The sequence below is a fragment of the Parambassis ranga genome, chromosome 1 (genome assembly GCF_900634625.1).
Source record: "Parambassis ranga chromosome 1, fParRan2.1, whole genome shotgun sequence".
Taxonomy (NCBI): Eukaryota; Metazoa; Chordata; class Actinopteri; family Ambassidae; genus Parambassis; species Parambassis ranga.
Window position 1 is genome coordinate 18,260,982 of NC_041022.1, and position 25,220 is coordinate 18,286,201.

The 25,220-nt window shown below is 41.8% G+C and overlaps 3 protein-coding genes and 1 long non-coding RNA gene across 7 annotated transcripts; 2 read left to right on the plus strand and 2 right to left on the minus strand.

Annotated features, from left to right (window-relative positions):
- The first annotated feature begins 679 nt into the window (after positions 1-679).
- Positions 680-2,626, plus strand: sfrp2 (secreted frizzled-related protein 2). The gene is made up of 3 exons (XM_028399276.1): positions 680-1,206; positions 1,378-1,458; positions 2,142-2,626. Exons 1-3 carry the CDS (start codon positions 708-710, stop codon positions 2,444-2,446), a joined length of 885 nt encoding a protein of 294 aa, XP_028255077.1. The 5' UTR covers positions 680-707; the 3' UTR covers positions 2,447-2,626.
- LOC114431703 (uncharacterized) lies at positions 1,040-4,691 on the minus strand. Its single transcript, XR_003670192.1, has 3 exons — positions 4,558-4,691; positions 2,330-2,442; positions 1,040-1,167 (listed from the first exon to the last, which is right to left on the minus strand). It is a non-coding gene; the product is annotated as an uncharacterized LOC114431703 (long non-coding RNA).
- Positions 4,691-7,647, plus strand: tnip2 (TNFAIP3 interacting protein 2). The gene is made up of 6 exons (XM_028399263.1): positions 4,691-5,295; positions 5,545-5,847; positions 5,928-6,017; positions 6,117-6,380; positions 6,491-6,607; positions 6,710-7,647. The coding sequence occupies exons 1-6, from the start codon at positions 4,834-4,836 to the stop codon at positions 6,980-6,982; spliced, it is 1,509 nt and encodes a 502-aa protein (XP_028255064.1). The 5' UTR covers positions 4,691-4,833; the 3' UTR covers positions 6,983-7,647.
- A 3,680-nt stretch (positions 7,648-11,327) lies between these two features.
- On the minus strand, positions 11,328-25,206 carry fam193a (family with sequence similarity 193 member A). Of its 4 annotated transcripts, none has more exons than XM_028404541.1 (23): positions 24,808-25,206; positions 23,285-23,359; positions 21,847-22,077; positions 20,458-20,633; positions 20,193-20,360; positions 19,541-19,787; positions 19,299-19,423; positions 18,980-19,127; positions 18,799-18,873; positions 18,636-18,710; positions 18,437-18,549; positions 17,738-17,980; positions 17,452-17,608; positions 17,127-17,273; positions 16,391-16,666; positions 15,897-16,119; positions 15,458-15,811; positions 14,570-14,855; positions 14,277-14,463; positions 13,930-14,169; positions 12,908-13,784; positions 12,543-12,624; positions 11,328-12,334 (listed from the first exon to the last, which is right to left on the minus strand). In XM_028404541.1, the coding sequence occupies exons 1-23, from the start codon at positions 25,027-25,029 to the stop codon at positions 12,241-12,243; spliced, it is 4,821 nt and encodes a 1,606-aa protein (XP_028260342.1). In that variant the 5' UTR covers positions 25,030-25,206; the 3' UTR covers positions 11,328-12,240. The 4 variants fall into 4 exon arrangements, with proteins under 4 accessions (XP_028260342.1, XP_028260350.1, XP_028260333.1 ...); XM_028404549.1 differs by having other exon boundaries at positions 15,506-15,811; positions 20,458-20,636; XM_028404532.1 differs by having other exon boundaries at positions 20,458-20,636.
- Positions 25,207-25,220: the final 14 nt, after the last annotated feature.

Genomic DNA, 25,220 nt, shown 5'->3' on the forward strand with positions numbered 1-25,220 from the left:
CTGCAGTGCTCATGGGGGTCTGAGAACGGATAGGATCCAGAGCTGCAGTGCCGGAGGAGGCAGATTTGGTTTCACCCCTGGGTGTGCTGAGTGGAGGTCTGCTTCTCACACCAGGGCAAACAATATTTCACCGTGGGGGTATGACCTGCCCAGAGGATTTCACCACTCTTAATGATGGAAAATTAACGCTCCAGTGAACTGAGCTAAATGCCCCTACTGACATTTCCAAACTATTTTATTGCGTGGGTCTAAAAACGGCAAGTTAGGGGATCACACTCAGGATATATTTCTGTTGATTTGGGCGTAATGAGGAAAACCTGTCAGACACATTTTGTTATGATTTCCACGGAGAGCAGGGGGTGAAATAGGGAGGAAAACTGTCAGGAAAACTACTGGTGATAAAATACTATGAACCATAATTAGAAATCAAAAAATGTCTCCCAGACCCACAGGAGCAACACGAGAGGATATGATGTTTTCTTTGAAGGAGAGAGCAAATTTGCGCACCAGGCTCACCTGATATGTGCAGAATGGAGACGAAGTCTTTGCGCACAGTGTATAGACTCCTCCCAGACACGCCTGAAAGAAAACCTCTTGTTACAGTAGGAGCTGGCCACTGACGGACGCCCCATACACGCTGACTGATGCTCCACAAAGCCTGAGTTCGCCTCTACAGACACTATTTACTCATTTTACGCACAAACACAATGAGAGCCATTTGGACCGTGACAGCTCTGTGGCTGATATCCTTACCCTGCCTGGAAGCCATCCACGGACTCTACAACTTTGGCCAGCATGAATTATTCTACAAAAAGAACAACTGCAAACCAATCCCTGCCAATCTCCTGCTGTGTCACGACATAGAGTACACGGAGATGCGCCTGCCGAACCTGCTCGGGCACGAAACCATGAATGAAGTTCTGCAGCAAGCCTCATCTTGGATCCCCCTGGTGCAGAAGCAGTGTCACCCGGACACAAGAAAGTTCCTGTGCTCTCTCTTTGCTCCTGTCTGCCTGGACGATTTGGATGAGCCCATACAGCCGTGCAGATCTCTGTGTGAGAGCGTCAAGCACGGCTGCGCTCCGGTGATGTCCGCGTTTGGCTTTCCGTGGCCAAAGATGCTGGACTGCGAACGTTTTCCACTCGACAATGACCTGTGCATTCCGCCTGCAGGCATAGAGAACATTGCTCCTGTCACCAAAGAGGGTAAGGTCCTTAAACCTGCGTCTTACCCCCACAAAAGCTCTGCATAAAGGCGCAGAGAGCATAAAATAACACTTATTCTCTGCTTCATAAAATGCATGCATCAGTAGCTCTTTGTGTCCTCTGTCCACTGAACCTTTGTTTTGAATTGTGTTTGATTTTTTTCTGTTCTAGTGCCCAGAGTGTGCGATGCTTGCAAGGAAACAGATGAAAATGACAACGAAATTGTTGACAACCTGTGTAAGAATGACTTTGGTGAGTCTGGTCACTGTATTGATTAGAGTGCAGGAGGAGAAACTCTATTGTGAGATGTGCTTCAGTTACAGCGAAGTCTTAAAATAATGTGATTTCTGACCAGGAAGGCCCTCTTCATTTTATCACCCATTCATTTTTACACTATAAAAAGAAACGCCACATTTCCTTTTATGCTGGATGTAAATAATTACAGTGACAATGTTTAGAGTTGATGCAACATTATGAGACGAAGCTGTAACTGGCTACTGAAAACAAATGACACACAGGTCCTTTCCCCTCGAGCCATACGCCTTACATTAAAAAAGTTGGAGTGCAAAAAGTAACCATGTTTGGTGTTTGTGAATGTGGTGACAACATGATGCCACTGCTAGACTGGGAAAACACATTCTCATATCCAATCCAGCCCTTAAGGAAGTTGTGGCTACAACACTCACGTCTGTGAACTGCAGCTTCCAAAATCATAATGTCTGCAATTATTACCGTATTTTTGACATTCAACACCAGAGGACCTGAGGACAAATGTTGTCCCAATATCAAAACAAGTACTCTTAGTGAGCTGAGGCCCATCTGTGCACATTGCAACGTTTACTGGTCACTGTGTTCTCGCTTAATATTGGACCAAACATTTGTGTCTTGTCTTCTTTTCTTACTCTCTCTCTCTCTCTCTCTCTCTGCATACTAAGCTCTGAAAATCAAAGTCAAGGAGATCTCGTACATCAACGGCGACACCAAAATAGTGCCGGAGACCAAGAGCAAGACCATCTACATGATGAACGGTGTGACAGAGCGCGACCTGAGGAAGACGGTGCTGTGGCTGAAGGATGGACTGCAGTGCATCTGTGAGGAGATGAATGACATCAATGCTGCCTACCTGGTCATGGGCCAGAAGATGGATGGCCATCTAGTCATCACCTCGCTGAAGCGTTGGCAGAAGGGACAGCGTGAGTTTAAGAGGATTTCACGCAGCATTCGTAAGATGCAGTGCTAGGGAGGAAACAAAAAAAACTACATGTTAATGTTAAAGATCCACTTTAGTTGCATCTTTTCCTTTTTTAACACACAAGATATGGTTCATATAATCTCCTCGAGAGTATATACCAAAGGGGTTTTCCTGCCCTCTGTGCTAAGACACCCATGATTGGCAGATATGAGGTCCAGTGCCCTAGAAAATGAAAGGGTCACTAATTAGGCAATACATGTCATAGAATGCAATTCTTCCATCGTCCCCTGCCATTAAAAACTGATTGATTTTGCATGGTGCATATGGTGTAAGCTGTGATCCATGTGTGTGTGTGTGTAGTGTGATGTTTCAATATTAGGCTGTTTGTGGGTTTTTTTGTATACTCACTGTTTTTTCTCAAGCAAAAATGAGAGATAGCTGGCTATATTCTCTTCCTGTTCACCATTTTAATATCCTTAGAGAGCCTTTTGTATGTGAGCCACTGCATTTTCTACCGCCTTATGATAAAAACAAATATTTTTCTACTCCAGACTTTCATATTTCATGTTGAACTTTTGTTTTGAGCTGCATCTGCATTCGGTTTGAATTCGTTTTAGGTATTTACAATGAATATATGAGTTTTTTGATAAGCAGTAGTCATGTGTGTATGTTTGCAATGTAAACAATTTTTTGCAAGTATTACAGTGTAAATATCAATAGACATTTATTCTTGTATAAAGTTTTTAGCGATTAAAAGCTGACAACTACATATTTTAAGTCTTTTATTTACTGTGACATAAAAAGAAGAAGAGATAGAAACATAATCTGCCTCTGATGGGCATTTAGTGCATTATTAGTTGAACACTGCCATCTATTGGAAGTCATTGGTAAACCCTAGGCTCAGATGATAATGATAGTATTTGTGTTGCCTAATATATAAAAGCAAAAACAAACACACGTACACATACATTTGCTGTCTTTGAACTGGCCTAATCCAACTTAATCTAGCCTACCTTTGAAAATCAATATACATGTATCATGTATACATGTATACAATACAACACAAAATTTAGTTGGGTGAGGTCCACTCCAATGAATGTGGAAGCTACTGTACATTCACCAGCCAGTTCAGTCACATGAGCGTCTGAAGGAGTAATCAGTCACATGGACTAAGGTGTGATCATTTAAAACCAAATCAGAGTGGGAGGTGTGAAAAGTCTTTGACCTAAAACATTTCCACTACCTGTTCTGAATTTTCTACTTAAGGAAGCAATATCACCTAAGAATGGCTGGGGGTTGTCCTGACACCCCTCCCTGTGTGGTTTTATTACTGTACACCTACTCAATCTACATACCTTGATCAAGGTCCTTCTGTCACATGACTCCCATGTGACCTTAATGACTCACCTACACAGCCCTCATGTGTCATTGTGTGATTGACCCAGAAATACCTGGGACTCCCCACCAGCCAGTATAGAACTCATGAAGACTCACAAAGGTGCCTAAAAATCTTCATCTTAACTCCTACAGTCTAGACAGGAGTTTCATTTTGACCAGAGAATGTACGCTGTTCTTGTATTCCAAGCACAGTGCTGGAATGAAGGGAATGGAGTCATGATCAATAACAGTACCCTGGTTCCTACTGTGTTTGTGTATAAACCTCCAGGTACAATACTGATACTTTGCGTTGTGCTTCTGGTGTCGCTGTAGTAACAGTAGACCTACAGTGTTCAGCCGAGGTCTGCAGTCAGTCATCAATACTTTGATGTGGCCAAAACTGCGTAATTCAGGCTGCTTAGCAAAGAACAATAAAATTACTCCATAATAAGAAGAGTCCGCATTTACAGTATGATGCATTTACAGCTGTGGGAAAACTCATCATCGAACAAAATGACTGGAGGATATGGGGTTTTTGCAATGACATTACAGAGGGCGGGGTGTGTGGAAACCCTGTAAACTACCACTGGGAAATTAATAATGTTCTAACTGCTATTGTCTGTTTTTCTTTGCAAATTATGACATTACACCACACCACATTTTGGGTGGGGACAAATAATTCTGACCTACGTCTAAGAACAATAATGCCATGTATGTGTGTATAATAATAATAATAATAATAATAATAATAATAATAATAATAATAATAATAATAATCGCACCTCTCGCCCGGAGAGTTCGGATGTACGACGGTCTTGAAAGCAGCACTTGTGGTTCTTCTTTACCGTACCTAGCTTAAACTTTTAGCATGCACGTAACATTTGTATATAAGTGTTTACACATTTGTTCTAAGAAGCTATGAAACCCCTCTTTAGCAATAATGGCGCTCCGCTGTGAACCTTTAGAAGCAGGCAGGGCTCCGTTTTGACGAAGCTCAAAAAAGTCCGCGGGGAAGTTCCCTAGGAAATCCCCCAAGACTAGTCGGGGATATTATTCCGATGCGCCAAATCTTCGACACAATTGACCTCCTCGCTCTGTTTCTAAACGCGGGGTTAGAGGCAAGAGTCAACAAATGCTGCTGGATTATTAAAAAACAAAAAGACAAACCCGTCTGTCAAATCCAACGAAGACTGACCACGATGGATAACGTCAGTTTGAACACGGATAACGACGACGTGCTGAAAGACAAAATGCGGAGCTACAGCGTGCTGAACACTCTGTATCATGAGACGAGGCAGGAAATTGAACTTCTGAACAAACAGATCTGCGTAAAGGACAATATCATTGCAGATTTAAAAGCCAGGCTCGGGAGACACGAGAGGATCTACATGACGATGGGAGAAAAAGAGTCTGTGGTCATCGGTCCGTCCAACTCTTTGGTGGAGAGCCTGCTCAAAGAGATATGTAAACTGAAGCAGAAGAGGAATGATGTGGAGTTCAAGGCTTCTCGACAGGCAGAGGTAAAACTAATATGCTGTACATGTGCAACACGTCATGTGTGAGGCTACACTCTGACACTCTTCCATGTGGAAAGACCTGGGAAAGTCTGTTTTTATTATATTCTGTTGATTAGTGGTTTAAAATCTGACCATCAGATCATTACTCAGGATTAGTGGCAATAAAGAATATCATTTTAGCACCTCAGCATGTCCCACATCACAAATATTTAGTCACGCTGCAGCATTCATCTGTTTTCGTGTCTCTTCCAGGAGATTCAGAGGTTGAACCTGCAGCTCAGAGAGAAGGAGCTGGAGCTGGAGAGCATCAGGTGTCAGCCAGACCACGAGAAGGACCAGGAGATCCAGAAGCTGCGGTCAGCCCTGGAGGAGAGGGAAAGGGCCGAGGCCACCAGAACCGTTCTGTGCACGTCTCTGGCCGAGGAGGCCGACCAGCTGCGTAGTCAGCTTGGAGCAACTGTAAAAGTGTGCCAGGAGCTGCTGGCCAGGCTGGAGAAAGAGAAGAAGGCGGGAGGAGAGGTGGAGGAAGTGGACCTGCTACAAAAGAATAAAGAGGTGTGTAACACCTTCCTGCCAAATTTTTTTCTTTCTTTCTTTTTGGGAGTGTCCTGTTAACTTGTAACATTTTTCTACAGACACCAGAGTCTTCTGACATCAGTGCTCTTAATGCCCACATCTTTCAGCTGGAGGAGGAAAATCAGCAGTTAAAGCAGCGTGTGGCATATGTAGGTCTTCATGGACAAGAAAACATTTTGTTTTGGACAAGTGTTACCTGAAATCAATCAGCTAAATAATCAGTTTTTTGTTTTTATTGTCCATTTTAGGTACAAGGTCTGAATTCTCAGTGGCAGAAGTATGACTCAAGCAGGGAGGACTATATCAGAGGGTTATGTCAGAGGCTGAAGGAGAGCACTGGGCAGGGTGTGATGCCCGTGATGGGCTCTGTCGGCACAGGGTTGCTTCATCAGGAGATTTCCAGACTTAACTGTTTACTGGAGGAGAAAATCAGTGAGTGCGCAAGGCTGGATAGAGAAGTGGAAGACATAAGAAGACGAGACCAAGAGCGGATCCAGACTCTGGAGCAGCAGGTTGGTGCAACGTTGTTATCCGTGGTGCTACTTCTGTGCACGTGTATGAACTGACTGTGCTCAGCTTCTGTAAACAAAAACGTGAAGAGCTCTGTCTTTCTGTTCCCAAGGTTCTTATCTACACAGAAGACTTCAAGTCAGAGCGAGCTGACCGAGAGCGAGCACAGGGCCAGATTCAGGATCTGAAGGAGCAGGTTTCACAGTTAAAACAGCAGCTACATAAACAGGTAAGATGGCTGCCCCTTAATGATGGCGACACAGTGAGCCGTCAGAGTTAGCATGTGAGTGTGTGTGTGGCTTTAGCAACCCTGACCGTGTAATGTCATCAGCAGGGGGCGAGCCGTGAGAGCAGAGACGTGGTCCCGATGTGTCGCGTGCACATAGGACACAGGATCTCAAGGCGAAACAATGACTCTTCAGAGCCTCTACTGAGGGTAACTGCGGAGAGGCAGCAGCAGCCCGCCGCCGCAGTATCACCAAACTCTGCATGGAACGACTGCCCCGACCTGTCAGAGCTGCAGTGTCCACAGTGTCTCGCCAGGTTCAACGACACAGAGGCTGCAGAGTACCTGAACCACTGTTTGGAGTGTGCCCGGCTATGAACGGAACCACACTTGGTCATCTCTTACCGACAGTAACTGAACACTGAAGACCAGCACTACACTGAGTGGAGACTCCTCTTTGGAGGTGCTTGACTACAATGAAACAACTGACTTCTTTCACAAAGTGAAGCAAAACTAGAAGTTCCGCCCCTGTCGTAAGAGAAATCGGCTCATCCAGTGTCAGGTCCTGAGAGTTCCCCTGTGGCGTTACAGGAGGCTAGTGGTGTGGTGGGGATGCAATATATCAAATACCTCAGTCTGTCAAAGTACAAACCTGTTGCACTTTCTTGACATTAACCCAAAAAACTAATCGTAGAATCGAATGATTTTAGAGACTCGTGATGCATAAGCTTCTTTTTTTGGATCTGATGTGGTGCTATGTGTTCATCTAGACTGAACTTTTCATGTTTCTGGTCTGTAAAGTATATGTTCTTAATATTAGATTTAAAATATATATATAGATATTTATTCTCTTTGTATATCTGAAAGCTAAAGCCATAAAATATTTTTGTAAACATTTGTTTAAACAAAAATAACCAGGGAATAAATATTTTTGGAACGGTGTATGTAAAGACTGCATCCCAACTGACAATATAATTTTGGAGATGTGCCCTTTATCTGGAGTTGGCACATTTATTTTTGTAATAAAAGATCGTTAACCCACACCTTTTTTTTCTTATGGTAATTTATATAGCTGAAAATATGGTTGATTATTGTGGGGTGTATTTTTATTCAGTCTGCAGCCTCGAGCAGATCATAGCCTAACCACCAAAATGTTGGCGCTACTTAATCTGTGTGCATGTCTTTTTAGTGTGTCACGTGTGTGTGTGTGTTTGTGCGTGGTGGAAAACCCCTTCCCAGTGTTGCCTGAATGGGCACGCTGTACTGTGACAGCCAGATTCCCAGCTGTTGTGTAGCTGAAGCAAACACTACAGGAGCACTGAGAGGACGAGCAAAGATGACGACGACGACTCAAGTTACATCCAAACCCTCAACAAGCAGCCTGCAGACCAGTCAGTGACTGAAACGCCATGCAGTGTGCTGCTGTGAAGTATCACTTTGACACAGACAGACCCACAGTGCTGCGCAGTGAATCAGTTGTCATGGGTTTAGTGCGCTATGCACAGGAAGCTGGACATCCCCTGTTTAAAAAGGAAGTAGGCAGTTGCAGTGCATAGAAAAAGCACACTGGTATTTTTGTGCAAGTGAACACATACCTACTGCATTGTTGCTAGATCAGATAACAAGGGCTTTTCAACTATAATGTTTTTCTTACAGCTTAAAAAAATAAATCCTTAAGCCACAAGGACCCTTACTCACAGGGCTTTTAAAGCTACAAGCTTATTCCTTCTGGTGTGACCAGCACCTTATTTTGACTAATAATAATGTTGAGACATACTAAGAACGTAAAAAGTTACACATATTTGCTTCAAATGATTTGGTTGTCTCAGTATATTTTCATTCTTTACTGAAAATTTGAATTATTGATAAATCAATATTTAGATCGGCTTATAAATGTCAAAAATAAATATAAATCTGCCTCTGTCCAGTGACAGGGGAATACTCCATACAATACTCCAAATACTGGTACTTAATTTTGAGTCAGTGGACACAACTAGCTGCCTACATCAGCGAATAGCTACATCAATGTTACCTGTGCTACATTTAGGGGATACAAAAAAATATATATAAATAAAGTCACAAATATTTTGTCACCCATTTCACACTTGCTTTCTAACCTTTAAAAAAATACATAGTAGTTGAAGAAGTATGGTGTAAACACTAAATATAAGTGTTGTTGGTCATGTTTTGTGCTTGGGCAGTTAGAAACAATTTAAAAATTTCTCAGAAATTCAGAACATCTTTTTACCAACACAGGAAGTACAGTTATTTTGATCAAAATGCTTGAAATAACCCAGTAAAATGGGCCTGCTACTGTAAACAAAATGAGGTTTGAAAGCTGGTACATCCCCAGGCGTTCAAATGACACCAGGCAGCATCACATGTTAAATTACTCATCAGCTAACTGGGGAAGATATCAGCTTTCAAAACATTTAGTATAATTTAGGCCCACATTACAGAGCCTGACTCCCGTTTATGTGCCCACTGAATGATTGTTTCCAAATTTGGTTTTAAAGGGCAGCTTTAGTATCCCCATGTATACGCCAACTACAGTGCTACTGTTAGAAATACACACAGAACCTAAAACAGCCACGAGCTGGCTGCTGGGGATTCTCCCCCACAGACAGCTCACACGTAGGCATTTACAACAGGGTCTATAAGTGACTGAACTTCCACACACGCACACAAAGGCTCTACCCACCAATCTGAGTGGAAAAAATAGGTCATAAGTCCCCCACCTGAGTGTCTGGGAACTTTTCTAAGAAACGCAGAGTTAATAATAAAGGTTACACTAGTAGAAGAGTACCTGCTGGAAACAAAGCATCAGGATGTACTGCTGTAGCTGTCATTTACTTGAACAGATAAGGAAAACTTCATCCTGACACTTATCCAGGCAAATACAGAATGGATAGATACGACCTTTAATCTTCTGTGTATCCTAAAAGGATGGGAATTTCCCTCCATGGAGAGGAAATTCCCAAAAAAAAGCAGACAAGTGTATTTGAAATGGCACCCTGTATACTTGCGCAAATCGTTTTAATTGAATGTTTATTGGGTTGAGGTATTTGGTATTAATGCTGACTGCTTTTGTAGACTTCTTGATAAGGAAGCCAAAGATTCCAGCCATCAAAAACAGCACTGTGGCAGACTGCAGCCAGTAAGAAGGGGAGATTCCCTCCTTAGAAGCGTACGTGATCCTGAAGTGCTTCAGGCAGTTAAACAACGAGACAGCTCCACGTTTTAATAAACCTATTGATGCTTACCACTGTCGCTGCCAGACGGTTTTTAGTGTACCATTTTGTTTACCTTCATCCAGTTTTCTATCAAAACATCAGTTGAGGTGACATTATGGAAGTGACTTTTATACGGGCCTTTATCTGTCTATATTTGCACCTTTTTTTTGTATTTTATTTAGATCATGGCCCCCGCTTTTGTCTCTGGGTGTTTTTGACTTGGCTACATTTGCGTACATTTGTGGGACATTTGCCTAAATGTGGTAGATCCGATCTTACATCACCAATGACTGAGAATGAGTGCATGCTGCAAGCAGCTAGACATCATTCATACCTGAAATCATTTATGAGTCATATCTGGTGGCTTTCATAAAAACTAAAAAAAAATTTTTTTGTGCATTTACCACACTGTGCTTTCATTCATCATGTAAAAGTTCACAGTGAAATCCCTCTGTTATAAGAAATAGTTAATCTTGGAAAGTTAGGAGGAAGCAGTCATAGCGATGCTCTAGCGGTGACTCTATCTTACTTCCTCTTCCATAAAATCCATTTGGTAAATGCAAGCTATGTTTATACTGTACAATATTTTCACTTTTTTTTTTCAAATAATGATGTCACTGCTGTTCATTGAAACCTCTATATTAATTCATCGTGATAAGCTTAAGCATGACCTCATTTGATGTTAACTTCACCCTGAGGGAATGTACTAGATTTCATAACTGCCTCAAACCATTTTTTACTAGATTTCCACGATGAGCGCATGAAATGCAGCTACATGAGCTACACCTGCAGCTGCCCAACGGCAGCTGCCTTTTGTTTAACATACTTCACGACTGAAACTGAACCCCTAGGATTTACCTGACTCAGTTACAAAAGCCCTTCCAGATTGATTATGACTGTCAATTTGTGGATTTCCCAAACAAAACTTGTATAGAAGGGTGTGACTCACCCTGCAACCTTGTCTGTAGCTGCAGACATACACATCAGCAACAATGGGAAACATTCCTGCTGTGGTGCTAGCAGTGCACACTATTCATCAGTCCCATATATGGAAGTGGTCATGTTGGTTAGACATTTGGAGAATTATGCTTATTAGTGTGCTTGTTGAGTCTATTTGCCAGACATTAGTGTCATCTGTGGAATATACATGAAGCTTAGCTCAGCAGAACAGTTTCATGGAACTTTCAGAGAGCCTTCTCGGCTTTCATGTGATGAAATCAAGATGATAAATCTGCCTAAATATTACCTAAAAGTTGTTGACAGTGTTGCAGTCAATGTGGCAACCAGTACATACTCAAAGGAAGTGTCCAAACAACAGCATGCAGAGAACAAATTAGGTAAATTTGTAGACTGTTATCATTTCAAATGATAAATAAACGCCTCTGTTTATCGAAACAATGTAAGGCTAGTGTCAGTATCAGGTAAGCAAGCGGCTAGCTGAACAGTTGGCCTTTACTGCATGTAGGAAATAAGATTTGACACAAGACACATAATCCTGCCATACTACTGTATTCCATCTTTCAAAAAAGAAAGACAAGATTTAATATTACTTAACAATATGTTAAAAGTAGCCAGTTTGGCTTCAGTGTTAATACAATATACACTCTATAACAGATTGATAGTGTGAGTATTGTTCTTTTTCAATTTCATTCTGAAAGTATTCTGATACAAGCTGGCTACAGGTCAAAAATAAAGAAAACAAAAAAAACTGTAACTGGTACACTTTTTACTCAACAGTTTGTTAAACAGAACTTAACCAAAAAAAGAACATTGTCAAGTATTACGCCTTACTCCTTTCTGTGAAATAGGGTAGAGGTGGTGAGGGGAGGGAGGGACTGGAAAACAGCTAACCGAGCCCGTTCCCTTGTCAATCATGTGGATGAAATGCCGTGCTAGGAACAGGAAACGATGGGATAGTAAGCCACAATATCTCAAATACAGCTTTTAATTCATTACATTTCTCTTTTTTTGTAGTTTCCACTGTGTTTTCTTATTTAGAAGGAAACCATTCAGACATAATAAGCATTTTTTTGACTACAGGTAAGCCGATATAAGAAAATAATTTCAGACCATGGCTTTTTCAGTCAAGAGAAATGCCCAACTCAGACTAAAAGCACACAAGCACGCAAGGAAAATAATCAGATGTAGCATTTTGTGATTCTTTTTGTGTCGTTTTGTTTTAGTTCTGCAGGTGTATCAGTCCAGATGGGTCTGTGTTGGAACCACACAGTGACAAGAACAAAGCAAGGCAGCGTGGGTGTGATTTGGGCACAGCGGGAGAGAAGTTCTGAGAGGACAACAGTTTGGTGGAGGTAACGGGATAGGAGTGGAGGTCTGGGGGTTGGTGGGTTTGTATAGCTGTTAAGGTACTGATTGTGTCCTGACAGTCACTCACTAATACCCTCAATGTGCAGCAAACGTAGCCTTCTTCAAACTAAAGTTTGACCAGTTGATGGTAAGTCGCTGACGTGTCTGCCGAGCAGAGTCCAGGCAGAATCTGAAAAGAAAAAAGGCAGAGATATAAACTCTCTGAAGTCTTTTGACACAGCCTTAAAAGTTAAAGGTTTACTTAAAAAATGTTGCCTTTGATTAGAAAACAACATTTTGAAAGTATGTCCTTAGTTCTTACAATGTTAACAGACATCTATGGTTGCTCCAGAAAGTAAACAATATTTGCCATGAACAAGTTATTTTAACACACGTACCTTTTGAAATACTCCACCTCCCTCTCTGTCTCATCCATTTCAGTGCTGTCCAAGTCTATGTCTTTTGGTAAGAACACATCGTCTGAAACATAATATTACAAGTCAGTGTAAAGTTAACCTCTGATGGAACTTTAATACACATTTTTATGAGGAGGTACAAAGACTGGACCATTTTCCTGGTTACAGTCCAGCACTATTGTTTTTCAGGTTGCAAGCATTACCTACACTTGTTTGAACCGTAAATGTACATCTCAAGGTTTGAGACAAAATAAACTCCATATACAACCTGTTACTGACATCTTATCGAAAAGACCACATTTACTGGACATTTTCTAAATCAAATGGTGAATCCTGATAATACCAACCTATCGAGGTGTTCATCTTGTCCCCCTTCTTCTTCTTGCTCTTCTTGGTCTTGCCTTTGGGCTGGGGGGACTCTGCACTAGGAAGTTTCCCATTCGGCTGGGTCTGCTCTGGCTGCAGGGCTGGAGGGGGAGACGGGGAAGGGTTTGAGACGGGGGGACTTCTCCTGTCTTCCTTTAGTTGGGTAAAGGGATGTTGTTGCTGCCTTTTCCCACTGGCACTTCGCCTTTCCTCCCTCTGTGGTTCAGTGGTTGGGAGAGAAGCCAGGGCCTCGACAGGCCTGATTCGCAGCGCTTTGGTGTCTGTTGCAGTGGTCGTCGTGCCATTAGCTAGCTTTGCAGTCACTTCAGAGCTCTCTGGGGGTCTCTTTACAGCAGCCTCACAAGTGGTCACCTTGGCAGACTGCTTGGTCTTAACTTTACTGCCAGCCTCAAATGTAGGTGTAGAGGTGCCGTTGTGGAGGGTTGCTGGAGGGGTGGGGATGTTAGTCTCAGCAGAAAACCCCTTTTCGGTAGAGCATTTGGGGCTGTGATGCAAGTTGTAATGGGGTGGGGGGTTAAATCTGGGTTCCTTCTGGTCAGGGAGGCGGATAAGGGTTTGAAGCAGGTGTGACTTTCCATTCTGAAGATTATCTAGGACGTTCTGAGCTGTCTCTTTGAGGGGTTGTGGGTTATTTTGAGAGGGAGCGGTGTTTTCCTTAGCTTTCTCTTTCTTTTTCTTTTTGGCAGCACGATGTTGCTGCAGCTCTTGCAGCCGAAGCAGTTCCTTTTGAAGTGCTGCCTCCTCCTCTTCCTGCCGCTGTCGCCGTTGCTGCTCCTCCAACAACTGCTGCTCCTCCCTTTCACGGGCCTCTGCCTCCTGACGAGCTTTCTCCTCCATCTGAAGCACATAGACAGACACTTTGAATGTAATGACATAAAGAAGACCTGCTGTATGGTAGCAGCGGTGTTGCTGTATTCTCATGATAAGCTGGATATGCATTTCGACAGGTATAGCCCATAAATAAGCTGGGAGGGACACTTACCTTCTTTTGTTTATGCCTGGCTCTTTTGGCTGCCTTAGAACTGGAAGCAGGTTTGTTGTCTACACTATTGATGAATTGCAACAGATCTTCCACCCGCCTGTGGTCCTCCACCCCTCCATCTTTTTCTATCACCGGATGCTGCTCTTCACGCTTTGGCTGCTCTTCCTTGCGTTTTGTGAGACGCAAGCGGAGCTTCTCCCGCATTTCTGCATAGTTTCGACTGGTAGGAGCAGCTGGAGGCTGTGAATAAAGCAGAATGCATTTAGGGGGTTGCAATATTCTACATTAAGATCATAAGCTATTATTCATTATGGCAGAGTAGCTGAACTGTAATAGGTATGTCTTACCCCGCCATGCCCGAAGAATTCGCAGTAGCAGCAGTCACAGTATTTTCCTTCTTTCTGGTTGGTGGAAGTAGAGGTGGAGGAGCTATGCTCGGAACAGCTGTCCTCATCCTGACTCTCCTCTCCATCGTATGGTTGGTGCTCATAGGCCCCATTTCCTTCACAGCGATGGCCTTCACAGTCAGGATCGCTGAAAATGTTTAAAAACAGTTCCTATTAATACCTGCCCAAAGTTTAAGGTGTTTAAGGTGGATTTTGTCCTGTATCATAATACTCCTATCATATCAGTCAGTTACCTGCAGATACTGGGCGGAGCACTGACAGGACCATCCAATGAGGAGGCTGGAGGTTCTGCAGGCGGGAGACATAGACTCTGCTGGGACTCACACACAAACTCTGGGGCTGGAGTGGCCATCTTTGGAAAGGGCTGCGATCCCATCGTGGGAAGATGTGTAGTGGATGGTGGGGGCAGGGTTGGGCCCGAGAGAGGAGGAAGGGAGGTCAGTCCTGTGGAGCTGTTTCTTGGGGTGGCTGGAGTTGGTTGCCTGTGGTCCTCTTTACCTAGATTGTGAAACACATCATCTAGAGGAGACAAACGTACTGAATTAGAAGATTTACTTTTTCTCAACCCTAAAACAAATTTGTTAAGACACATGGTCCTGCACAGGACTAGAGAACTAAATCGGTAACAAGGAAATTTTGTTTGGGTACATGAACAATGTGTGGGCTTTTTAACAGGATGGGGAAACAATCGTTATCATTAATAGTAGTCTGACCAAGTGATGTGGAAGTGAAAGAAGCCAGTTTGAGAAGTCCTGCCTCTGAAGGCAAAAGTCCCATTTATCACATACCATAGACAATGCTAGTATGGCTCAATGTAGACTGCTACCTATTCACTACTGAAGAACGAATACTTATGTAATTTACCTCGGTTTTAGTATCAATATCAATCAACCAATAGTCTCACGACTGATTATATTTTGCTGACTGTCGATTATTTTTTATATTACATGAATTTTGTAATTTCCTACCAATAATCCTGGGCAATTAAGCCCCACATTGGGATGGGTGTCACAAAAAATAACTGTATGTGATATATTTTTTGTGTTCCATATGCTCACATAATCAGAAAAAGGTTCAAGCCTAAATACAAACCTAATGACTACTCTTACTTCCTGTATTACCTAAGGAGTTGGGTCTTTTAGATGCTAGGTGGATGGGTGGGTTATTACTTGACTGGACAGTGGTGGCAGTGCAGGACACAGAGGATGTGGAGGCAGAGGTGGCCATCACCACTCGGTTGTTCTCCATGAAGGCATCCTGGAAATTGTAGAGACACTTCTTCTTGGCGCCAGTCTTCTTCTGCTCTTTGGCTTCTGAAGAGGAGCATGATGACGATGACGATAATGATAAAGATGAAGACGATGAGGAAGAGGAAGGGGGAAGAGCTGTGGGCAGTGCAGGATGTTCCCCTTGGGGGCCAATAGATGATGTTGGTGGGAGGGGGACATCAGCAAGGGGTGGTCCAAGCATGTCACCTGTGGGTACCCACAGAAATGTATGAGAAGTCATAGTTTTAAAATCCACTCTCATTCTCATTTCAGTTGTGCCAAAGTGGCTCACCTGGCAAAGATTCAGGTAACAGCATAGACGAATTCCAGCTCTTCATCACAGTAGCATCCCAGAGATTTTCAAATTTAAGTGAGAGGCACTGCAGCGAGCTATTCCAGTCACCTGCTCCACCTGCACCACCAAAGCAGTTCTGGTACACATGCTCTGGTAATGATGCACTGAAGGCTGGCTGCTTGGCCGCTGAGTGGTTTGATGTAGGGTTTGGAGGTAGGGGCTTAAGGAAGGAAAAATGACATTAGTTGGGGGATTATTAGATGAACCAGTTTGAGCAAACACATAACAGATTTGGGCTTTCCAAGACTGGGTTAAGTCTGTCCCCCTGTGGCAGACAACGGAATTACAATGACACTAAGTGAAACCAGAATACAACTAAGCACAGCACTGTTCCTGGAACCTTAAAAATCCCCAGTGATAAGGAAATGAATCAATTTTCCTATAAACACACTTACTAGCTATAATTCTACACACTACTCCGTAATCCTCACCTTTGTGTGTGTGAGAGGAGGACTGGGTGGGTAGAGTGTAGGGTGCAGTAGGGGTCGGGAGAAGTTGTGTAAGGGCAGGTGGCCATGGATATGTGGGTACAAGTGGAGGGCAGGGTGTGTAGGGGGATTCTTGCTGTCTGTAAAGAACTGGTGTCCAACAGTGGGGGGAGGCGCATGGAGTCGACTAGGGGGAAGGCATGTGGCGGGGCCCAGGGTGGAGGAGCTGGGGTCCTGGTTACACACGTGGCACTCGCAGGCATGCTGGACCTGTTCTACCTGAGGGTAGTGATATGAAATCAAAAGAGGTTTAGGTTCATTCTTGAAGGTACAGACTTTTACTTAACACTGAAATGTAAGATTTGTCATTTGTCATTTTCTGTTTTGCATGTGGATGTGTCTCCATTACTTTCAGTCTACAAAGAATGGGTGGAATTTGATACTATAAAGATATTACAATTATACAACACAAAAATGTGTATGTAATGTGTTTTTTCCCCACCAGCAATACTAAATGTCCAAATGCACTTGGCATTTCCAGCAACACTACATGGTCAACAATAAAGCACCTTGTGATGTTAGTTCTCCCTTCTTAGGGCCAATTAACATCTTTGTTATGTCTCCTTTTATAAATACATTCAGAACAAATGTATAATTAATAGGTAAATATGTACAATAGGCTAATTTACTGAATTCCCAGAAGCACAACAAATAAATCTTATTTTACATATTGAAATACCTGTTGGTGGTTATAAGAGGGTGGAGGACTGTTGGTCTTTCCTGAGGCAAGCTCTTCCAGCTGCCCAGATTGCTCCCCACCAACGTCACCATTAGCTTCCTCCTCATCTCCCTCTGATGAACTACTACTGCTGGTACTGTGAGGAGACTAAGACAGAAATGTTTAGAACAGAAAAAACTGAATTAGGAAATCGGTGAGGACAAGTACATAAAACATTTACCAAACAATCAATAACCCACTCATAATAAATCTTAGTTTCATGCTCTAGAAACTCAAAGACATTCAGAAATAATCTTCGGATTTTTTCCATATGTAGAACACTTACCCCTCCCTTCAATGCAGCATTTTCACCTTCCCCATTTATGTCACTGTGGAGTCCGTTCACAGCAGTCGTCAAAACTCTGTTGTCTTCATAACCACTCATTGGGTAGATATCCCCGAATTTAGTGGACAACGGAGGCACTTCATCATCATCACTAATACTACAATGAGAGGACAAAATAGTCAAATTTGAAAGTGAATATGGAAGAAGAAAATAATGTATACAGGAAGATACACAAATTAAGCCAAATGTTTTTTTTGTTATATAAACTGAAATTATGCTGACTTACAAAGTGTTGGTATCCCCTTCAGGTAGAACAAGCCTAGGATGCTGCTGAATTGTGATGGGAGAGCTGGAGTTAGATCCAGAGGCTGAACTGCCAGAGGAGAGACTCGGAGGGTGCACCTCTGCCATGTAGTCCCGAGGAGGTTCTCCCTGTAAGGGCAGTTTGATGTGGAGGTCCTCAGCAATAGGAGAGTCCATGATGCCACATGTTAGGATGTGAGACAGACTACAGTCATCACATGTGCACCTGTTGGAGGAAGTGGTAGATGAAAAAAATTCATGTTTGCTTGGTGTTAAAAATAGGACCACTCTTTTTAAAAACTGTAACCTTCATCCAGCTTGAGGTTTGGAAACAAAGGAAACAATGGAGCTGTAACATAAACAAACCTCACACAGACACCAAAGTACAATTTCATGGCAACTACGTATTTTTGTATACTTCTTTATTTAAAATGACTTATTTTCAGTTACATGATCATTTTTAGTGGCAATTAAACCCACTAAAATGGAAAATGACTTCTTCCCCATTTTCTATAGATGAAAATTTGATCTTATTTTTTGCTTGGTGCATCATGGCCAATGTCAAAACACACTACTGAAATCAAAAGGAAAATGAAAGCCAGCTACTCAGATTCTTATACATACGTTTGCTCCTGTACCGAAACACACAAGCTCAGGTCAGACAAAAAAAACAGAAACTCACCTTCTTCTATAATTGCAGTTTGGACAGTCTGGGATACTCAAACGAGATGAGAGCATTCTCATTGTGTCTGTGAAATTGTTATCAGCAGTGGAGGACTTCTTACTGTTGGGTAACTATACAGAGAAGAAAACATTTAAAGGCTACGAAGCATACAGTGGCTTTACAATGACAGTGCCATATTCCTTGATATGTAGGGTACCTGTTCTTCTATAAATCTTCTCTGTTTAAAGAACTCCCAGTCTTCTTTCAGCATCCTCTGCTTTGTTTTTAAAGTCTAGAAATGGGGAGAAGCAGGAAGTAAAATGATCACTACCAATCAAAGACAGAAAGAGAATTATATTCAGGCAGGGATTTTAACTTACATTTTTGCTAATCAGTGACTTGTGTGGCTCTGTTCTTTGGTTGGTAAGACTCTGTCCCTCTACCTTAAAAAGCAGCTGTAAAAGAAACACATATGTATAGCATTTATAACAACTTTTGGCAGAAAGTACAGCCATTCTAAAAATATATTTTTAATTATCTTTATATCTTTATTGTGCGTACCTGTTCATCTACATAGTCATCGATCCTCTTCTCACACTCCTGCCATTCAGCAGCCACTGACGCCATCTCCTGCTGCAGCTGCTGGTAGCTCTCTAACAAGGTCCTGTACATATCTTCATTGTATGAATCATGGGAGGCTGTGCCATGTCTGGGAAAAAAAAGAGGATTAGGAATAAGCCTGTTGGCCCAGAACTGTGGACACTTGAATGGCACAGGAAGAAAAGAAGTCAGCCTATTTGCGACAGTGCACTATGTGTGAGTTTACTTTTGGTCTAATCAAATAAACAGTTATGATGACTAAACAGAAATAAGGTCTTACTTCAACTGTGCAATGAGTACTGGTAAACTGCTGCTTAAAATTGGTTCTGAAAAAACCAGATTCTCAAAAAGGTGCTTGTTGTGCAGCTCCCATGTCACCTGAAACTTCTTTAGATGCTCATTCTCCTGGGGAAAAAAGAACATAAACACAATTGTGTTAAATTAATTTCCGTCTTGATACAGAAAAAACTCAGGTCAGGTAAGCCTCTGCCTTAACCTCTGACATACAAAAGGTGAACAAACCAGGGTGAGCAGGAAGCTGCTGATGGTGCGTGCAGCTTGACATAGGGCGCTATACTCTTCTAGCATCAGGGAGATGAACTGGTGGGCCTGGGGAGGACCCTGGGCAGCAGCCATGGCCCCCGAAGGGCCTGTCGTCTTGGAGCCTGCAGAAAGGTGCTTAAGTAGCCGGACCTTCATTTCCAAGACGTACTCTCGAGCCTGCTGCTCCAACCGCTGGTAGAGCTGATAGGGGTCCTTCTCACAGAGTCTACAGTAATAAAGGAAAGAATTTAATTGAGAATAACAAGCAGGTGTAAATACAAATAGACAAACTTTTTAGGATTTCCAAACTGTAACTACCAGATAAACTGCTGCTCGTAAATTAGACAAATGTTCCTTCGGTGAGTCATGGCATGACAACATATTGTTTTAACACAAAATACATAATATAAAGGAAGTACAGGTGTCATTTTATTGATTTTTAATCTGTTCACTAGGCAGCAATTACAGTGTGCTGACATCATTGCTTTGAAAGGCTTTTGTTTTTTGAGAAGCTTGTTTCCTGCATCTCAGGGCGCTTTCACGTCTCAATATAGACCTCTAGTGGCCACACACACACAAACTGAAAAAAAAAACAAAAACAAGAAAAACATGAGATCAGCTCTGTTTATACCTGTCTACCAGCTCCTTCATGCCCTCCCTGTCTCTCTCTAGTGGCTGGTCATGGTCATCTGCAAGTGGGGTTCCTGTCTGACGGTAGATGCAGCGCACCAGGTACCGAACCTCTGACCAGTGGTTCTGCAGCTGCTGTGACTCCCTCTCTGACTCAGCAGAGATCTCCCTGTAATTCATTGATAAGGATTCGATTAGGAAACAAAAGAACAGAAATACAATCTCAACTGTAAGACGGAATGTAGGAGGGATCAATCTGAACTGACCGTCTCTCATTGCAGGCTTCACAGCTGCACACCGTGTCAGCAGGCATTGGTGTGGTGAGGTCCGGGGCAGGGAGCATGGGTAGTGTAGGCGCAGCAGTGGTCAGTCTGTCCCCAGTGGCTGTCTCTTGGCCCAGGTTTCCATTACTTACAGGCATGTGTAAAAGAAAGTCCTGACTCTGCTGGCAATATGAAAAGTGGTATTATGGTGCCATTTTTATGGATTTAATCATATTTATATTTTATATGGTTATCCTGGTTTGATGTCAAAAATTCAAAGAAAAGAACATAGGATGACTTGTCTGTCTGTTCCAGGGGAATGTGTGTATCAGTATTATCAATGTATCCTTAAATTGCATTATGATAGCTACAACACCAAGAAAGTAGAAACACAAACTGGTTTCTGATCTAGACGGGTTGTGTAGTAACAAGGTTTTCAGTGATGTGTCTTAAGAGTCAGGAATGACGATGACTGAGCAATGATGAGGAAACCCAATCCAAGTCCAACATTCACAGCCAAGGCATCAATTATTATATCAATATGAAGCATAGAGTAAAGGTCTACACGTCTCTAGGTCTGAGATAAAATACTGCCTTTTATACAGTCAAGAATTATTAAAATCCAATTGCTTTATTAATTATATACAATAATCACACTCTTCTGTGTTCAAGCCAGAAAGAAAGAAACTTTGTATTCCAGAAAAAAATTTTGTGGAATCACAAGATTTTTCTACAGCTAAGGTAGTTTTGTCACCATATGACACCATATGACACCATATGAGCACATATAACAGGCTCTCCAACATAAAAAAGGCTCTCTGTATGATAAGCATTAGCTTAGACACATGGCCTGACATCTATACAACAAAAAGACTGACACTTTAAAATTAATTATTTACTTTTCAATGACTTTGTCAATTAATTGTGAGAAAACCGTGGCTGCTAAGGTCTTGACTGATTCAACAGATCACTGAAATAACTATTAAGTTATAAAAAATGTTGCCAGTTAACTGACTGATGGACTAATAGTTTCACTGCAGACAAACTGAAAAAACAACAACAATCTATCTATTGTCCTGATGTGTGATGGAAATTGCACATTTGAACAACAAATGGTTATTGGTTGGCTAGATCAATGAGTAGATGTACAACATAATCATTACATTTCCATCATTGCATTTCTCTACAGAAACAGCTGCTGCTCATAATCACTGCATCTGTTTTGGTTATTTTGGAACTGAACCAAAAGTGCCAAGGGAACACAAGCGTAGCATCCTCCTCTGAAAGACTAACCACAGCTGTGTGCGATCAATAGCAGATATGGGGTGAACAGTGGAATCACATAAAGAATGAGAGGATTTGAGATTTAGTGCTTTCACAGCAGCCTCTTACCTCCAGAGTAGTATGGCGGTCCTCCCTCTCCACTGTGCGTCTGCAGTCGGAGCACACCCACAGAGGCAGTTGGAGGGCACTGGGTGTCTTGGAGGACTGCGCTGTACCGTTCTGGCCAGAGATGCCTGCCTCTGAAGGTACAACACTCTCTTTACGTTCACATCGGCATAAGAGGCAGCGATCACCAGCTGTGTAGGGAGCCCGCTGGTTCAGGCCGAACGTGAAAGGGGTCTATGTTGTTAGAGGGAGAAAGCAGAGAGAAAAATATGCATTTATATGTGTGTTATATTTGTTCACAATATGCAAGTATGCGCCAAAAAGTTTTAAAACTTTAGTTTAGACTAACTTGGTCACAAGATTGGACAGACTCAGGTCACATGCTAATTATTTGTGACATACTGAACTCTAGGTACACCAGCTGTCTAAATAAGCCGGTTGCCCTCCATTTAAACATAAGCAGTCTGTTTGAGGGTAAATTCATTATTATTATTATTATCATTATCATTAACTAATTATCATTAGATTGAAGTTTCAATTAATGGCATTCACTGACAGTATTGTCAATAGGTAAGTTGACTTTAAGGTTTTTTAAAAGAAGGCTGTGTTTCATCTGTTGTGTATGAGAAGCTCCCAGGAGATTCTGAAGCTGTGGGTGCTGTGGGTTACTTAGCCAGAACTCTTGTCAATTCCCCCCCTTCATGTATGTCTAAAGCAGCCGATGTAGTGCACATATCGTACTGGCTTCTTTATATATATATATATATAATATATATATATATATATATATATATATATATATATAACCTGATGGGTTATATATATATATATATATATATATATATATATATATATATATATATATATATATATATATAACCTGATGGGTTATATATATATATATATATATATATATAACCTGATGGGTTATATATATATATATATATATATATATATATGCAGATTTCCACAGGTGTTTATTATCAGTCTATAAAAAATGCACTATTTATAACACAACTATCAAAACAGACAACAGAAACATGTATTTTAAACAAGTGAATTATTTGTTTCTACATAAGAGCTGAATAACAATCCATTTCTGAACATTACATACACAAAACTACTACAATGCATGTAAACACAGCAACACATTTAACATGTTAACTTATGTAAATTGCCTTTATAAGATTGCCAAGACGAACCATGTGTGTTGATAGAATACATAGGTTTGACCTTCAGGATACGCTTTGCTGTTGTAGAACATACACCCCTGACACTAAATGTTTTAATGTACAAATCTCTGTACAAAAACAAGTGTACTGTCTTGAGTACCTAAATCCTGATGTGATTCCATAAATTACATTGTTGTACTTGGCCGTGACTTTATGAAGAAAACCTTAAGTCACATTCAAAAACTTATGAAACACGCAATGTAAATTACCTGAAGGACTCCAGAGAAGTCAGCGTTCACTGGTCCTTCCGTAAACTGTGGTGTAACACTGTTGTTCACTTTGACCTGAGGAACACAAACAGCTCAGTGTTTACACAGAACTGACTACTTAACTAGCTAGTAGTACAACTTATAGTAAAGGTTTGTCAAATGAATAGCCTTTAAATATTAACAACTGTGCTTTAGACCCATGGCGTACAGTCTACCTATGTGGGAGTGGAAGACAGTTAGACCTGAAGGGAATGATTCATATCCACAAGTCTACATTTGGACATCAGCTCAAATCACAATGAAAAATGTTCCTCACTTGCCTTCAATAGCAACAATGTCTGGCCATGCAGACAATTTGTTATAAAGGTTTGTTAATAGTATCTGTAACTGCTTCAAAAATGAATGAATGCAGAAACTGATAACCAGTCACAACAAATACTTAAAAAAATGAATCTAATCTAAGCACGGTTGGTTGCTTTGACAATACTACAACAATTAATGAAATTTAATTTTGCTAGACTAACTACTGTCTACGGAACACACTGTGGTCTGTTGTGGTTCACAGTGATTTGTGTGTATCATAAACGTTTTCTTTGTGTATGCTTGGCTTAATGTCTTCAACAGTACAGTAAATACACTGTACACAGAAGACACAGACAAAACACAATTCACTTCCATGCTGAACAACTATACGAATGAAAGCTACATACCAGACTACAAAGCTTAAACAAATAGAGAAAAATTAGCTGATCTAATAAATATAAGTCTGATAGAAATAGCTAGCTAACATCTTAGGCTGTCACTATTATTTTAATGTGTTAATTTAGTTAAGCAAACTGGGACAACTGTACTTAGGTTTAGGTAGTGTTGACCCTGTTTTGACAAATGTATGCAACCCCATAAACTAAATTGAGACAGACTCAAGACAGACTTAAACCTTTATAAAACAAAACAAGAGAGAGGTCAGCTTGTGAAAGCGCATCGAGCACCAACGGGTCTGTAGCTGTAAGTACTCTCAACCGTTAGCACTAGCTAGCATAATGTTTACCAGTGCAACCGAAACCTGTGATACAACAGTGTAGAAGTCTAGAAGTACCCCTGAATAATCTAGGATTGGTGAATGTAATCTCCACTATACATGGTCTCGAATAATTCTTCATGTTGCCCAAGTTGATGTTGATTCAGCAACGGTCTCCTAACTTGAGCTAACGATGGTAGTCACTGCATTTGGCCAAGACTTAAGTAAGTTAGCCAAATGTTTACGGCAGTTTGTTTATCACGACAAGACCACTTTAACTGTTCAGCTACACCACTTGTTAGCTGACATGGTGTTCCGCAACGCATAACGACCACTATTAGCTGCAATTAAGCCATTTATTTACTAGCTACGTTGAATTTGTTAGTTAGCTAGCTGCCCTCCTCGCATCAGTCTTGGGCCCGAAATCAGATGTGTCGTTGATAAGGCTGTTAGCTTGTCGCCCCTGTTTTGACATCCACTGGTTAACACTGTGTGACATTCCTACCTCTCCGTTTATGCCTGGAATGGACCCAATATTGCCGTTCCCTGTACTCCCAGGTGTTAAAAAGCTGACGACAGAGGCAGGTGTTGCTGTTGCTGCACAGCCTAGGGCCGAAGCAACCCCGGCCTTGCCACCGCTGGTATTGCAGACAGCACTGCAGCTACTGCCACCGCCCCGCTTGTTCTTCCTGCGTTTAGCCCCCCGTTTAGCATCGGTTGGACTCATTTTTTCCACAAAAGAGGCGAGACAACTTGCCGTCCAGAATTGGCAGAGTCTCGAGTGGAATGCCTGTTGAAATCACTCGGGTTTAAATCCGGAATAGCGATTTAAAGACTCCCAAAACGACAGACACTAGTTCCATCAAAGTGCAAGCCGACTTCATAGATTCCAATATGGCCTCTGGCTGGGCTGCCTCA